General features: G+C 32.7%; 2 protein-coding genes across 2 annotated transcripts in view; one reads left to right on the top strand and one right to left on the bottom strand.

Annotated features, from left to right (window-relative positions):
• LOC130443302 (nuclear receptor-binding protein homolog) overlaps positions 1 to 13,144 on the bottom strand; it is a 45,800-nt gene that overhangs the window by 7,301 nt on the left and 25,355 nt on the right. Inside the window, exons 4-7 of the mRNA XM_056777867.1 lie at positions 12,190 to 12,284; positions 11,215 to 11,298; positions 9,289 to 9,576; positions 8,316 to 8,475 (exon numbers count right to left, since the gene is read on the bottom strand). Of these exons, the coding sequence (XP_056633845.1) occupies positions 8,316 to 8,475; positions 9,289 to 9,576; positions 11,215 to 11,298; positions 12,190 to 12,284 (627 nt within the window). The remainder of the gene's footprint in view (positions 1 to 8,315; positions 8,476 to 9,288; positions 9,577 to 11,214; positions 11,299 to 12,189; positions 12,285 to 13,144) is intronic.
• On the top strand, positions 2,219 to 5,819 carry LOC130443303 (lipoamide acyltransferase component of branched-chain alpha-keto acid dehydrogenase complex, mitochondrial). The gene is made up of 2 exons (XM_056777869.1): positions 2,219 to 3,192; positions 5,380 to 5,819. Exons 1-2 carry the CDS (start codon positions 2,343 to 2,345, stop codon positions 5,790 to 5,792), a joined length of 1,263 nt encoding a protein of 420 aa, XP_056633847.1. The 5' UTR covers positions 2,219 to 2,342; the 3' UTR covers positions 5,793 to 5,819.

Genomic DNA, 13,144 nt, shown 5'->3' with positions numbered 1-13,144 from the left:
TTCATTTTCACACGTAGGTCAGTTTTTTTTTGATCTACGATTTTTCGTTTTTCGTACGCAAATTCATTAATCTATTTATAGAGTGCGATCCATAAAAAATAGGATCATTTCCATGTTATCGTTATCTATAATGTCACCTGATAACATTATCTCGGTGTTACATCGTTGAAATATCGCCCAATATGAGAAAAATTCTCAATATTCTTCAGTTAACGCGAGATATTATACAGTTTGTCTCAAATAGACCGAGAAAACACAATTCGGAGAAAAAACACGCATAGAATACGGAAAAATTATTGACGATACATTCTTTTCACCATCGAGCCTTAATAATTTCCTTTTATAACCAAAAGTGATGCAAAAACATTGTTTCAATACCCATTGACCCTTAATAAAGTCTCTTTAAAAAAAATAACAAACGTCTCATCAACCATTGACCCTTAATGAAATCTGAAAAAATTTAAAAATTCTCATTTTGAATCAATGAACCTTATTGAAAAATTTGCCCAAATTACCTTTGACCCTTAATAATTTTCGATTAAAAGAAATTAATTTTAATAAAAGAATGTCCTCTCCACCATTGACCCTTAATAATTCATTTACTAAATAATGTTCACCCTTGACTTTTAATAATGCTTCTTCAAAAAAAAATAAAAAATGTTTCATCAACCATTGACCCTTAATGAAATCTAAAAAAAATTAAAAATCCTCAACAAACAACAAAAAAAAATGATTCGATTTACCATTGACCCTTAATAATTCCCGTTTCATACCAATGGACCTTAATAAAAATATATCATTGACCCTTAATAATTCTCGTTTAAGATCAATGATACTTAACGAAACTATATTTCATCCCCCATTGACCCTTAATAATATACAATCATAATTACTGGAAATCCATTGATAAAATATTCGAGTCCACCATTGACCCTTAATGATATACGTTTGTAGCCGATGGAGCTTTATGAAAATATTTTAAATCCACCATTGACCCTTAATAATCTCCAGCCCGAAGTGAATATGTTAAATAAAATAAGGTTCATCTGCCATTAACTCAGAATTTTACACATTTCAAACCAATGGGCTTTAACGAAACAGAAATTCAAATTTACTACTTAGCCTTAATAATTTCCATTTCAAAATAACGATTTAAAACAAATTAATCTTCATTAAAAAATATTTTCAATCTACCATTGGGCCTTAATAATTCTCGTTTGAAATCAATGATCCTTAATAAAAATGATCGTATCTTCCATTGAGCATTAATAATTCATGTTTGAAACCATTGGTCCTTAATGAAAATGATCGTTTCTTCCATTGAGCCTTAATAATTTCAATTTCAAAGCCAATGGTCCTTAATAAAAATAATCGTATCTTCCATTGAGCCTTAATTTTTTCAATTCGAAGCCAATGGTCCTTAATAAAAATAAGCGTATCTTCCATTGAGCCTTAATAATTTCAAAGCCAATGGTCCTCAATAAAAATCGTATCTTCCATTGAGCCTTAATGATTTCAATTCGAAGCCAATGGTCCTTAATAAAAATAAGCGTATCTTCCATTGAGCCTTAATAATTTCAAAGCCAATGGTCCTCAATAAAAATCGTATCTTCCATTGAGCCTTAATGATTTCAATTCGAAGCCAATGGTACTTAATAAAAATAATCGTATCTTCCATTGAGCCTTAATAATTTCAAAGCCAATGGTCCTCAATAAAAATCGTATCTTCCATTGAGCCTTAATGATTTCAATTCGAAGCCAATGGTACTTAATAAAAATAATCGTATCTTCCATTGAGCCTTAATAATTTAAATTTCAAAGCCAATGGTCCTTAATAAAAATCGTATCTTCCATTGAGCCTTAATGATTTCAATTCGAAGCCAATGGTCCTTAATAAAAATAAGCGTATCTTCCATTGAGCCTTAATGATTTAAATTTCAAAGCCAATGGTCCTTAATAAAAATCGTATCTTCCATTGAGCCTTAATGATTTCAATTCGAAGCCAATGGTACTTAATAAAAATAAGCGTATCTTCCATTGAGCCTTAATGATTTCAATTTCGAAGCCAATGGTCCTTATTAAAAATAGTCGTATCTTCCATTGAACCTTAATAATTTTCGTTTGAAACCAATGGTCCTTAATAAAAAAAATTAACACATAATAGCTTCAATTAAATTCATGGAACGTTAAAATCCAACGAAAAAAACTTGCATGTAGTTTTTAATAACGATAAGAACGAATCAAGTTTTGAATCGTTTAACCTTTCGTTACAAGTGTAAACAGATAAGAATATTTTACCATAATAATATGTTAGTAACGTGTCGACCAACACGACGACCGCCATGTTGATTTACAGCAAAATTTTCAATAAAACGACGTTAAATCATCGTAGAAATTTACACATTTACAATAAACTATTCGGTAAAGTGTCGTTCAATTTATCGGACATAGGTGAAGGTATTCGCGAAGTACTAATTAAAGAATGGTTCGTAAAAGAAGGCGATAAAGTGTCCCAATTCGACGATATTTGCGAAGTACAGAGCGACAAAGCATCAGTTACAATAACGAGTAGATACGACGGGGTAATATCGAAATTGCATTACAACATAGACGAAACCGCTTACGTAGGACGACCTCTAGTCGATATTGAAACCGATTCTAACGAAAAGGAAGAAGAAACGACGAAAGAAGTAATTAGAGAAGCCGAAGAATCTTCTGTTTTATGTATACCTTCGGTAAGAAGATTGGTTAAAGAATATAACGTCGATGTGAATAAAATTAAACCGACAGGTAGAAACGGGAGGATTTTGAAAGAAGACGTTCTCAAATACCTCGAACGATCTACTAGTGATATTAATACGGGGGAAAAAGAGAAATATCTGGAACGATCTTCTAGCGATATTAATACGGGGGGAAACGATAGAACCGAATCTATTAAAGGATTTAAGAAGACGATGATAAAAACGATGACTGAAGCTCTTAAAATACCACATTTCGTTTACGGGGACGATATCGATTTTACGGAAATTAGCGATTTGAGAAAATTATTGAAAGGTAAACGTGATTTGAAGATGTCTCCGTTGCCGTTTTTGGTCAAGGCCGTATCGAATTCTTTACGGAAATATCCGATCGTTAATGCTTCGGTCGACGAGAATGTCGAACACGTTGTTTATCATAGTGGGCATAATATAGGTTAGTAATTTTTTTTTTCCATTTTCGAGAAATACGAGGGATGATTTGGAAATTGATTTGCGCAGAACATTATTTATTTCCAAAATTTGATAAAATAATAAATGATATTCTTAAAATACGAGAGTCTATTGCAAAATTGATCCTCGAAGAAAATTATTTGAAAAGTTTTTTAAATGGAATACGAGGGGCGCTTCTGAAATTGATTTTCGAAGAATATTATTTGGAAAAGTTTTATGAAGATAGAATTAATTTCGATGAAATACGAGGGGAACTTGGGAAATTGACTTTTGAACGAAAATTATTTGGAAAATTTGATGAAAAAAAAATAAGATGTAATTGAATAAAAAACGAGGGGCACTCGGGACGTTGATTTTTTTGATGCAACAAATGAGATTCATTTGGATAAAATACGAGGGGCGACTAGAAAACAACTAAGTATTAAAAGAAGTAATCGAATTATTTTTTAATATATACGTGGGGTGATTTGGAAATTGATATGATTGATATGAGAATGGAATTTCTATTTTGATATATACGAGGGGCAATTGGAAATTTAATTTAATAAAGAAATGTTCTTGAAAAACATGAATTTCGTAAAATATATCGAAATAATGGAACTTTTGAGAAAATATATGGAAATATCGAAATTTATTAATCAGATACGAGGGTTAATTGGAAACTTAATTTAATGAAATTTTCTCAAAAAAATGAAATTTTTCTCATATACATGAAAATGATGGAATTTTCAAGAAAATATAAGGAAATAATGGAATTTTCGTTTTATTAGATACGAGGGGCAACTGAAAATTTAATTTAATGAAATTTTCTTGAAAAAAACGAAATTTTCGTCAAATATATCGAAATAATGGAACTTTTGAGAAAATATATGGAAATATCGAAATTTATTAATCAGATACGAGGGTTAATTGGAAACTTAATTTAATGAAATTTTCTCAAAAAAATGAAATTTTTCTCATATACATGAAAATGATGGAATTTTCAAGAAAATATAAGGAAATAATGGAATTTTCGTTTTATTAGATACGAGGGGCAACTGAAAATTTAATTTAATGAAATTTTCTTGAAAAAAACGAAATTTTCGTCAAATAGATAGAAATGATGGAATTTTCAAGAAAATGAATGGAAATACCGGAATTTTCGTTTTATTAGATACGAGGGGTAATCGTGAATTAATTTGATGAAGACATTTTCTTGAAAAAATGAAATTTTGTGGAAAAAATATAAAAATGAAGGAACGTTTAAGAAAATGAATGGAAATACCGGAATTTTCGTTTTATTAGATACGAGGGGCAATTGGAAATTTAGTTTAATGAAATTTTCTTGAAAATAACGAAATTTTCGTCAAATAGATATAAATGATAGAATTTTCAAGAAAATGAATGGAAATACCGGAATTTTCGTTTTATTAGATACGAGGGGTAATCGTGAATTAATTTGATGAAGACATTTTCTTGAAAAAATGAAATTTTGTGGAAAAAACATAAAAATGAAGGAACGTTTAAGAAAATGAATGGAAATACCGGAATTTTCGTTTTATTAGATACGAGGGGCAATTGGAAATTTAGTTTAATGAAATTTTCTTGAAAATAACGAAATTTTCGTCAAATAGATATAAATGATGGAATTTTCAACAAAATGAATGGATATACCGGAATTTTCGTTTTATTAGATACGAGGGGTAGTCGTGAATTAATTTGATGAAGACATTTTCTTGAAAAAATGAAATTTTGTGGAAAAAACATAAAAATGAAGGAACGTTTAAGAAAATGAATGGAAATACCGGAATTTTCGTTTTATTAGATACGAGGGGTAATTGGAAATTTAGTTAAATGAAATTTTCTTGAAAATAACGAAATTTTCGTCAAATAGATATAAATGATGGAATTTTCAAGAAAATATATGGAAATAAAGGAATTTTCGTTTTATTAGATACGAGGGGTAATCGTGAATTAATTTGATTTAGAAATTTTCTCAAAAAAAAAAAAATGAAATTTTCGTCAATTTTATCGACTTCTTGTTCGAAAATATACGAGGGGCGACCGAAAAGTTTGCTCGACTTATAGTACCATGAGATTTCCGAGATACAAGGCGGCGAATTTCTCGAAAAGAAAACTCGATTTTCGATAAGAAAAATTGAAATATTTAATTGAATATCGATTTTTTCAGGTATAGCTATGGACACGCCGCTCGGTCTCGCAGTACCCGTCGTAAAAGACGTACAAAATCGATCGATCATCGAAATTTCCCAAGAAATTCAACGACTCCTCAAAAACGGCAAAGAAGCCAAATTTTCCCCGACAGATTTAACAGGCGGCACTTTCACTATATCGAATATCGGCTCTATAGGCGGTACCCATTTGAAACCCGTCATTTTACCGCCTCAAGTCGCCATAATGGCGATAGGAAGATCCAAAATTCTACCGAGGTACGACGTAGGGGGGAATTTGGTGGCGCGAGAAGTGGCAGCGGTCAGCGCGTCGGCGGATCATCGAATTATAGACGGCGCCACCATGGCTCGGTTCGTTACAGACGTCAAAACGCAATTGGAAAATCCATATCTGTTATTTTTCCATATTTGAACGTTAAATAATAAAAATTCGTGAAAAAACATTGAGATTTTTATTTGGAATCGACTTCTAGTCGAATTTATACGCGCCTTTCTTCTGCTGAAGCATTTCGACTCTTTTTTTTTCAATTTACAAGTGAAAAACCCTGTACATTATGTTACATTTATCTATTTCATCAAAATTGGACACATTTTGTAAGCCAGAAAAAGAAAGCAGAGCTCTAGCTCATTTGGTTCACAAAAAACGATTTTATTGAAGATGTAGAACGAAACTGCCACCTTTTTCGCCAGATTTAGATCCCCGAGATTATTTTTTTCGTAAAAACAAGCGATAAACTGTATTTTTATGACGCATTTCATGAAAAAACAGAGCTCTAACTCATTTGGTTCACAAAAAACGATTTTATTGAAGTTGTTGTACGAAACTGCCACTTTTTTCGCCAGATTTAGATCTCCGAGATTACATTTCTTGGGAAATAAAGGGAGAAACTGTATTTTTATGACGTACTTCATAAAAAAACGGAGCTGTGGCTCACTTGGTTCACAAAAAACGACGTGGTAGATGAATTAGTACGAAACTGCCACCTTTTTCGCCAGATTTAGATCTCCGAGATTACATTTCTTGGGAAATAAAGGGAGAAACTGTATTTTTATGACGTACTTCATAAAAAAACGGAGCTGTGGCTCACTTGGTTCACAAAAAACGACGTGGTAGATGAATTAGTACGAAACTGCCACCTTTTTCGCCAGATTTAGATCTCCGAGATTACATTTCTTGGGAAATAAAGGGAGAAACTGTATTTTTATGACGTACTTCATAAAAAAACGGAGCTGTGGCTCACTTGGTTCACAAAAAACGACGTGGTAGATGAATTAGTACGAAACTGCCACCTTTTTCGCCAGATTTAGATCTCCGAGATTACTTTTCTTGGGAAATAAAGGGAGAAACTGTATTTTTATGACGTACTTCATAAAAAAACGGAGCTGTGGCTCACTTGGTTCACAAAAAACGACGTGGTAGATGAATTAGTACGAAACTGCCACCTTTTTCGCCAGATTTAGATCTCCGAGATTACTTTTCTTGGGAAATAAAGGGAGAAACTGTATTTTTATGACGTACTTCATAAAAAAACGGAGCTGTGGCTCACTTGGTTCACAAAAAACGACTTGGTAGATGAATTAGTACGAAACTGCCACCTTTTTCGCCAGATTTAGATCTCCGAGATTACATTTCTTGGGAAATAAAGGGAGAAACTGTATTTTTATGACGTACTTCATAAAAAAACGGAGCTCTAGCTCACTTGGTTCACAAAAAACGACTTGGTAGATGAATTAGTACGAAACTGCCACCTTTTTCGCCAGATTTAGATCTCCGAGATTACTTTTCTTGGGAAATAAAGGGAGAAACTGTATTTTTATGACGTACTTCATAAAAAAACGGAGCTGTGGCTCACTTGGTTCACAAAAAACGACTTGGTAGATGATGAGTTACGAAACGACCACCTCTTTCGCCGGATTTCGATGTTTGTGATAATTTTTTTTATATAACAATAAAATTTCTAAAACAATTTCTCGATCAGCAATGACAAAAGAATTATACGAAAAAAAATATTACAGTTTTCAAATGAAAAAAAAATTTTACCTCCGAGACGAAATACCAAAAATAGTTTTCGAACTCACCTCGTATTAAGAAATTTCGAATTTCCTACGGGCGATAATGAGAGACCTTCGAGTTGACACAACAACAAATCCAACGTCACCATCATAATTTAATTTAACAAAATTATTTACAAAATATTATAGATAATTCGGCAGACAATTCAGCGTCGAATAGCGTCGATTTCATATCAAAACTCGAGTCTTATATTGCGAGACGAGAGTGGGGGGGAAAGATAGATTCGATAATATCATACTTTGTTCACCGGTACATGGGCGTACCACTTTTTTTTTCGATATAAATATCAATTCACAAAACATTGATTCAAATCGCGTCTTTTCGAAAAATAAAACAACCGCTACTCGAACTATTAACCTGTACGGGCATTAAATTATATATTCACGGTTCACCCAACCAGTTTGTACCCGAAAACATATTTAAGTTTGTCGTAACACATTTAGATACCTCATATCGGATATATCAACTTCCTATTACCCCATATCGGACCTCTTTTGTACCCGATAACATTTTTAAGTGTGTCTAACACATTTAGATACCTCATATCGGATATATCAACTTCCTATTACCCCATATCGGACCTCTTTTGTACCCGATAACATTTTTAAGTGTGTCTAACACATTTAGATACCTCATATCGGATATATCAACTTCCTATTACCCCATATCGGACCTCTTTTGTACCCGATAACATTTTTAAGTTTGTCGTAACACATTTAGATACCTCATATCGGATTTATTCACCTCGTATTACCCCATATCGAACCTCTTTTACCCCATAGCGCACGGATTTTACCTCTTTTATCATTTGAATTCGATATCAGAAAACTTTTTTCAAAATTCGAAAAAAAAAATACTCACTTGACGTCCTCGACGAATTTTTCCAATTTTTCCGTTACCGTAATATTAGCCATTTTCATTTGGACGCATTCTCCGCTTTTCCTTTTCATTTCCGCTACTATGACGTCAGGACCGTACCATCTTTGCATCAGTTCGTCGGTTATCGTTTCGGAAATGTACGCTAAGAAATGTGTCAACTGTCAAATGTCGAATTTAATGACGTACGAACGAGTTAATTGGTCAATAAAAATTTTTTTTCGAAAATATGAGAAAACTAGTACCGATTATCGGTACTTAACGATTTGTTATTGTTGCATAAACGATTCGAGATAACCTTCTCGTTTAAATGGGTCGTTCGAGATAAATCGAAAATAAAAATTTCCTAAATTAAATTATCATTTAATTAACTATCAACGTCATCTCTCGAGAGATACAACTAATTAATTGAAAAATAATCGATTTAAATACCAGTCGCGCCATCTATAATTGAATAACTGCAATAAGCATCGTTTAAAAAATTAGATTTCTACTGTTTTCAATATCGATACTTCTAGGAATTTTTAATAAATATATTAACAGATGTCGCTACGATTGATTTTGTTTATTGGATAAATGGATAGATGTCGTTAGAGTAAAGTTTGTTTACCGAATATACAGGTAGATATCGTTACTATATAAGTTGTACTTTTTTATTCTCATATTTCCTTGTATATACAGGACGTCTCTAACAATACACGATTTTTGAAATTGGGATGAAAATTTTTGAGATACGGTAAATTCAAGTTGAAAAATCAAATATACAGTATGTCGAAATAAAAAGTATCGTGGCTAAACATCATTAAACATCGTTAATTAAAATGACTCACACTAAATATAATTTATTATTGTTAAATTCTTTTCTATATACAGGAAGTCTCGAAAAATACACGATTTTTGAGATACGGTGTAATTAAAGTTAAAAATTGAATATACAGTGTGTCGTTTAAAAACTTACCGCTTTTTCTAACCAAACAATGTGCTGCTAAAAGTTTCAAACTATGGACTTCGAAAAGTAGAGGGTGGAATAGTAATTCCTTCGATGTAGGCCTGTCTTCCGGATTCGATGACAAACACTTGATGATGAAATCTTTTTGGTGATCGTCTTCGAGGGATTCAATTGTTTTTTTGACGTTCTCTTCCGTCACTTTGTTGCCGGAATCACCGTTGCCGATTATTTCCAGGGCGGCCATTTCTAAGGCGCACATCCCGAAGGAGTAAATGTCAATCGGAGGGCCCATCTGAGCTGAAAATTATACACACATTGCAGTCGATGTGTACCGGTTGTCCCAATTTTTTTCGTAGGGTATCTTGGAAACAAAAATGGCGATGATTCTTAGAAATATGTACCGGATGTCCTATATAAATGCTAGGTTCAAAATTTACAATTTACAAATTACGCGAAATATACAGGATGTAACGGAAACGAAGACTCAAAATTATGCTGGAAAAATGGAATGTTTATGTAGGATATGTACAGAATGTCCCTTATCGAAGTTTTTTCTCTAGTAAAACATAAAAAAGAAAATGGTGATGTCAAATTTTCAAAATATGGATAAAAATGGCGAAAACCGTTATAAACATATACAGGATGTCCCATGATAATGGTTTTTAATCTGATGTCACAAAAACAAGATATGAAACAACAAAACACAATGATGACGTGAAATTTTCAAAATATCGATGAAAATGACGGAAAAGTTAAAAATATATCTACAGGATGTCCCATGATAATGGTTTATTACTTTGATATCGCAAAAACAAGATTTGAAATAATAAAAGATAATGATGACGTCAAATTTTCAAAATATAGACAAAAATGGCGAAAATCGTTATAGATATCTACAGGATGTCCCATATAATATTTTCTTTCCAATATCACAAAAACAAAAGTTTGAAATAACAAAAAACAATGATGACGTCAAATCCTCAAAATGTGGACCAAAATGGCGAAAATTGTTATACATATCTACAGGATGTCCCATGATAATGGTTTTTTACTCTGATGTGACAAAAACAAGATTTGAAATAATATAAGATAATGATGACGTCAAATTTTCAAAATATAGACAAAAATGGCGAAAATCGTAATAAATATCTATAGGATGTCCCATGATAATGGTTTTTTACTATGATGTCACAAAAACAAGATTTGAAATAATAAAAGATAATGATGACGTCAAATTTTCAAAATATAGACAAAATGGCGAAAATCGTTATAGATATCTACAGGATGTCCCATATAATATTTTCTCTCCAATATCACAAAAACAAAAGTTTGAAATAACAACAGAAAATGATGACGTCAAATTTTCAAACTATAGACAAAAATGGCGAAAATCGTTATACATATTTACAGGATGTCCCATATTATTTTTTCTCTCCAATATCACAAAAACAAGAGTTTGAAATAACAAGAAACAATGATGACGTCAAATCTTCAAAATATGGACAAAAATGGCGAAAATCGCTATACATATCTACAGGATGTCCCATATAATATTTTCTCTCCAATATCATAAGAACAAGAGTTTGAAATAACAACAGAAAATGATGACGTCAAATTTTCAAAATATAGACAAAAATGGCGAAAATTTTTATACACATCTACAGGATGTCCCATAAAAATGTTTTTCGTGAATTCTCTTACACAAAAAACGTACGCTTCATATCGAAAAAATACAATAACGTCAAACTTTCAAAAAACGGCGATTATCTTTAAAAATTTAAACAGCATGTCCCACATTATTTGTCATGTTCAAAATAGTAAATTACGCGAGATATACAGGATGAAATTGATTGAAATATGGTTAAAAGTTCGAGTTACGATATGAAATTTATATACAGGATGTCTCGTTACAAATTATATAAGTGAAATACTTACTGGGATGTTCGGGTGCGATGAAATGCATGTTTTTGAAATCGTCCTGGCACGTTTTGACGTGATGATTTATCGAATCCGGAGCAACTACAGGGGGTAAACGAAACATAAAATTAGTAACGAATGTATTTGACTGCGAAAACAACCAAACGCCGATATGCGAAAATTGACGGCGGACGGACCCCGACGAACCATTCCGGAAAACGAATTTACAACCAAAAGGAAAAATCGGGAATAAAGCGAATCGGAGATCGCAGCGACAATAAAAAAATGTTTTTTATTTCGAAAATGGTTAGGGAGACGAACGAAAGGCGCGCGTTTTACAAAATATCCATTCTCAAGCGTGAAGTAGCCAACGTAAGGTCGCGCCCGCGCCAAAATAATCGACCTTACAATTAACGTAACGCTTTAGCACGGATTAACGTACGCCCTAATCGAACGCAACCTCGACGCGCGTTTCAGCAGTATTCGACGTTCACAAAAGTTTAAACGCCCAAAAACGTAACGAATCACCGTACAAAACGAATTTCTCTAGATCTAGGGAAACATTGAATCCGGCAACGTCGCGATTTCGATGCACATTTCTCCCTAATTGAACCGGAGATGAATTACGTCGGTTTTTTTATAATAAAATGTTGATTTTTGAAAAATTTTTGTATCGCGATAAAAGGATAACAACGATTTGTATATATTGCGACGTTGTAAAATTTAATTTTTTCCCCAAATCTAGGGAAATTTCAAAAAATGCCGAAATATCAAATAAATCTGACGTAATGTTGTTGGGAGGCGGTTGAATGGCGGAATTGTTGATACGAGGGGCGATATAAACGAATTGAACGTCGATAATCTGGAACGCGCCCAAAAACGGGGTCCGCCATCGTTAATTCCAACATAAACAGCCTCATTTACTATGACAGATCATCGATTTACCAAAAAAAAAATTTATTATGTTTTTTTTTGTTTTTTTTTTCAAATTACCTGAGCCAATTTTGACGAGCCCATTATGTTGAATAAAAATGGTATCGCAGGTGAGATTCCCATGGACGATGGGCGGAGAACAGGAATGTAAGTAACTGGAAATAAAAACAAAACAAACTGCATTCATATTACTTCGGCGACAGTGTTGCCAGACGGTTCGGAAAAAAGAAAATTGGAGAATGTGAGGTTATACGAGGTTGAATGTTGTATGTAGTTTTCGAAAACGGGGGGATTACGAAATTTTTGTTTAAAACAATAGATGAAAAAAATTAGAGAATCGATTACGATATTAAAGTGGAAAAAATATACAAGGGGATTATGAAAAATATGGTGAAATCAGTCCAAAACCCAAATTTTTACAACGAAATCTTCAAGATATACAAGGGTAGTACAGAATATTTGGAAAATTCGAGGGAAAATTCAAGAAAACTGTTTATAAAGTGTATTTCACGCGGAAAAGTTCTTTATAATAGCGCGAACATTAACGCGCGATATGAAAATCCAAGTTTTACAACGAAATCGCCAAGATATACGAGTGTAGCACTGAATATTTGGAAAATTCGAAGGAGAATTCAAGAAAATGGTTTTTAAAGTGTATTTCACGCGGAAAAGTTCTTTATAATCGCGCGAACTTTAACGCGCGATATGAAAATCCAAGTTTTACAACGAAATCGCCAAGATATACGAGTGTAGCACTGAATATTTGGAAAATTCGAAGGAGAATTCAAGAAAATAGTTTATAAAGTGGCTTTCACGCGAACTTTAACGAGCGATATGAAAACCCAAGTTATGTTTGGAAAACCTTCCATATATACCAGGGGAGTACGAAATATTTAGAAAATTCCGTGGAAAATACGACTATAAAGTGGATTTCGCGCGAAAATGTGCCTTAAAATCGCGCGAACTTTAACGCGCGATATGAAAACCTACATTTTTCAACGAAATCTCCATGATA

Source organism: Diorhabda sublineata, chromosome 4 (assembly GCF_026230105.1).
Source record: "Diorhabda sublineata isolate icDioSubl1.1 chromosome 4, icDioSubl1.1, whole genome shotgun sequence".
Lineage (NCBI taxonomy): Eukaryota > Metazoa > Arthropoda > Insecta > Coleoptera > Chrysomelidae > Diorhabda > Diorhabda sublineata.
This window is presented reverse-complemented; position numbering and strand designations above follow the sequence as displayed.

Coding starts and splice junctions, on each gene's coding strand:
- LOC130443303 (XM_056777869.1), top strand. CDS start 2,343: ATGTTGATTTACAGCAAAATTTTCAATAAAACGACGTTAAATCATCGT. Junction 3,193..5,379: donor TCATAGTGGGCATAATATAG/GTTAGTAATTTT, acceptor CGATTTTTTCAG/GTATAGCTATGGACACGCCG.